Source organism: Trachymyrmex cornetzi, unplaced genomic scaffold, assembly GCF_001594075.2.
Source record: "Trachymyrmex cornetzi isolate Tcor2-1 unplaced genomic scaffold, Tcor1.1 scaffold1254, whole genome shotgun sequence".
NCBI classification, from domain to species: Eukaryota; Metazoa; Arthropoda; class Insecta; order Hymenoptera; family Formicidae; genus Trachymyrmex; species Trachymyrmex cornetzi.
In genome coordinates, this window is record NW_017295822.1 from 15,883 (window position 1) to 19,815 (window position 3,933).

At 38.6% G+C, this 3,933-nt stretch overlaps 1 protein-coding gene across 1 annotated transcript; it reads right to left on the bottom strand.

The window, feature by feature from the left end:
- Positions 1-2,653: 2,653 nt before the first annotated feature.
- On the bottom strand, positions 2,654-3,846 carry borr (borealin-related). Its single transcript, XM_018521921.1, has 2 exons — positions 3,154-3,846; positions 2,654-3,099 (listed from the first exon to the last, which is right to left on the bottom strand). Exons 1-2 carry the CDS (start codon positions 3,637-3,639, stop codon positions 2,779-2,781), a joined length of 807 nt encoding a protein of 268 aa, XP_018377423.1. The 5' UTR covers positions 3,640-3,846; the 3' UTR covers positions 2,654-2,778.
- Positions 3,847-3,933: the final 87 nt, after the last annotated feature.

Below are 3,933 nucleotides of genomic sequence, written 5' to 3' on the forward strand. Positions count from 1 at the left end.
ATCCAGCAATAGGATCCGTTCCGTTTCTGTATGCGCTGCATGCGCGTGGGAAAAAAAACCGAGTTAATGCGCACATAGGATTCGCTGCGTTGCATGCGGTCCATGCGTGAAACGGAACGCACCCTTTGATTTGCGGTAACTAGGGATGGGCGATTTCTATCGATTAATCGAATATACCAATTATTTTTTTAATTTATCGATTTTTTTCACCGATTATTTTTCCGTTCTATTCATCGAAAATCAATTTTTTTCCCAAAACATCGGTAAACTGCCATTCACTGAGCTACGTTCAGAAACGTCGTCCGAGTGTTCCATATATCGTCTTCAGCCTATTCTACATTAAACGCAAGCCGATCGCAAGCTTGTTGCGGCAGTCAATCTGAAGCATTGATTTCAAAATGCATTTCTCTTATAAAGACACACGTAAAATGTGATTGGATAATTTTTTTATGCATATGTTTATGCAAGTTGTGTGGATATACCCTTAGCACCACGATATCCAATCAACACACTATTTTTCCAGAAGAGCTGTACGTTGATTGGATATCGCGCGTCGCATATCGCGTATCGCGTTGCACATCGCGCTGGTGTTCCGGAGCCATCAGAGGCCTAGTTTCGGGGTGATCCCGATTGACCACGGCTCGATTGGACACCACCAATCACAGCGACCGGTGCTTAGGAGCTTTGTAGTCTCAAGCGCTGTGAGTGGCTCGTATCCAATTGAGCCGTGTCCAACTGGGTGCCACCCCCTAGTTTCCACCAAGGGTTAAAACCGGATCAGAATGTAAGAACCAATCAACTGCAGTCGAGCATTCCCTTGTCATTCGACTGTAACTAAGGTACTATAAACGTGAGTATTCGCATCCGCCATTTTTACTCCTTTTCTCAATTCCTAGCTCTCTCTCCATTCCGCCGCTAAACTAAGAAGATTGAAAAGAGAAGAGAGAAGGTTGAAGAGAGAAGGTTAAACAGTGGGGAAAGGAGTAAAAATGATGGACGCGAATACCTACGTTTCTAGTGCTCCACTGTAACAGGGGAATACTCGACTACAGTTGGTTGGTTCTTACATTCCAACTCGGATCGAAACCTGGGTGTAAACTAGGCCTATGTTGCGCTCAGCGAAATTGTGAACTGATTTCCTTAGGCTGAGTTTTCACTGAACGAGTTACGCGTCGCGTCATGAAAGAGATAAGATTATATAAATACACAACCCCTCTCTTTCTCTCCTTCGACGACGCGTGACGCTCTCGGTGGAAACTCAGCCATACAATTTATGGTACGTTTCCACTGAGTGCGTCACGCGGCGCGTCATAAAAGAGAAAGAGATAAGATTATATAAATATACAACCCCTCTCTTTCTCTCCTTCGACGACGCGACGCGTGATGCGCTCAGTGGAAACTCAGCCTAACACCTAAGGCTGAGTTTCCACTGAACGCGTCACGCCGGTCACGCGTCGCGTCGTCGAAGGAGAGAAAGAGAGGGATTGTGTATTTATACAATCTTATCTCTTTCTCTCTTTCATGACGCGACGCGTAACGCGCTCAGTGGAAACGTACCATATGAGTATTGGGGACATATTCAAAGAACGCTGTCCGTCTGTAAATATTCGTAAATCGTAGATCATCCAAATGGAGAGCGTGCTCTAAATATGTTCCAATACTCGTACAATTTCAGGTGTTAAGGCACATCTGTCACCATCTGTACAATTTACACGACGTAAGACATCCGATATCTAATAGAATTTAACTAACATACAATAATAAGTTTGTTAAAGAATTACCTTTCTAATTATTTTCAATTGTAATGTAAATATATTTCAACCAAAAAATACTACACTCTTTCAGGAAATAATATAAAACTATTAAAAAATATTTTATCCGATAGACATTTATTACAAGATTTCAACAAGGGGAAAAAGGGTACATAAATACATACACTGAGGAGATACTACTAAAAACGGCTGAAAATAAAATTTAACAAAATTAGGTTAAAACATGGTTGATATTAAAAACAAAATTCAAATAAGAGGCAATAAACCACTACGCCAGTTATCAGAGGTGAAAATAATATATTATAAAAAGAATACAAAAAGACGTTTCGGTCTTAAATTAGACCATATTCAGTTCAAGTAAGGCGAGATACAAACGCAAAGTTAAATTAAATAATAAAAATTTAATAGCGGCTTTATAATTTTTATTATTTAATTTAACTTTGCGTTTGTATCTTGCCTTGAACTGAAGATGGTCTAATTTAAGACCGAAACGTCTTTTTGTATTCTTTTTATAATATATTATTTTTGCCTCTGATAACTGGCGTAGTGGTTTATTGCCTATTTGAATTTTGAATAAAATTTAATAATACCAAATTTTCAATTAAAACTATAATTTTAATATTTATTATTTGAGTTTGATTAGCAATAGAGATAACTGCAGAGAAAAATTGTAATTTTTTGGCAATATGCAAGATATATTATAGTATTAAAAGTATGCGTACTTATTTATACAGCATTTACATAAGAAAAAATCGTAAATTTAATAATATATTATCCAAATATTTATGTAAATTATCGTAAATTTTTATCAATTTAATAAAAATTTGCCCAGGGCCAGTTTTTAAAAGTATCCTGTCAGTGATACACATCTTTTTCTTCTCACGCACGAATATAACTATATATAAATGTATAAAAATAATAAAATCCTACAAGTATAATTTATTATATTACACTAAAGTACTTTTTATTGTTCATCATATATTATCGCATCGAACAATATTAACTACTACTTCAACGAGATAACTTTCTCGATATGATTCTTAAGAGTCTCTAATTGATGCATTGTCTCAGGATCTAGTGGAGGAATATTTGACATGCGCAATCCTTCTTGTGGCAATAAGGACATTACGTTACCATTACTCAAAGGTACATTAATATTAGCAGTTTTTTCCTCGACGACAGCAGAGACCAAGAGTGGACTGCCTTGCATGCTGAGAACCATTTCTCCTTGACGCGGACGCCTTAATACGTTCAATGGTGTGTTAGGCTTGACTTTTGGTGTAACAACATTATATACATTGTTTAGAGGCTTCGGCATTGCTGGTGTCTGAAAATTATTACTTAGTAAAGACTTTCAGATGGTCTTTGCATTTGAGCTTACCATTGTCTGATTAATTTCACTGAGTTTGGCTCTGCTTGCTCTAGTTGAACGTGTTCTCTTGACTAGTGTTGCTTTAGCTAATGCTTTAGCGACCCGTGATGTACTGCCCACACTAGTACCTCCAGTCGCATATCCGTCGTCAGATGCAGCGGTACGTTTAGTAGCTTTCCCTTTTCTCACTTTAGGGATGGCGGGTGGTTGCATATGAAGATCCTTGACCGATGAACTTACCTCATCATTGCAGTTTTCTTTCTCATTGTCATGGTCATGCCTGTCTATTAACTTGCCCAATTTCATTTGACGAATGTCTTTTGGTAAACGGGAAATTATAACATCGATACAAGTCACGTAGGTCTTTAAATCCGCCATTGCATCGCGTTCCATCTTGGCGATACAGAGCTGTGCGCGTTTCTCGAAGGTCTTTACTGCCGCATCGCGTTCGTTCGTCGACTTGCTCGTCGCTTTGTTGCGCTTGGTTCTTGGCATTTTGATGAACGTTACGTCAATATACGTCAATATATAAATCTCTCGTACGTGTGACGCGTTGAAAAACTATTCTTCTTCTTCCTCTTCCTCTTTAGTGGCTAGCTTTTGACGAATGTAACCCAGCTAAGATAAGCGACCGTTACCAATACAATTCAATTTGTTTACCGACAATGACCGACAAGCACCGACTAGGCGCGCCCATGGTATAAGGATAAGGGTATGCTCACGCGCATGCGACCAATCAAAATTGTCGAAGTGTGACGTCACACAACAAGCGGTAAATTTAAAACTGCT

What these genes read in the sequence shown, in the direction of transcription:
- borr (XM_018521921.1), bottom strand. Translation starts at nt 3,639, where the DNA reads ATGCCAAGAACCAAGCGCAACAAAGCGACGAGCAAGTCGACGAACGAA. An exon ending in GTGAAATTAATCAGACAATG is followed by an intron (nt 3,100 to 3,153) that starts GTAAGCTCAAAT and finishes AATAATTTTCAG; the next exon opens with ACACCAGCAATGCCGAAGCC.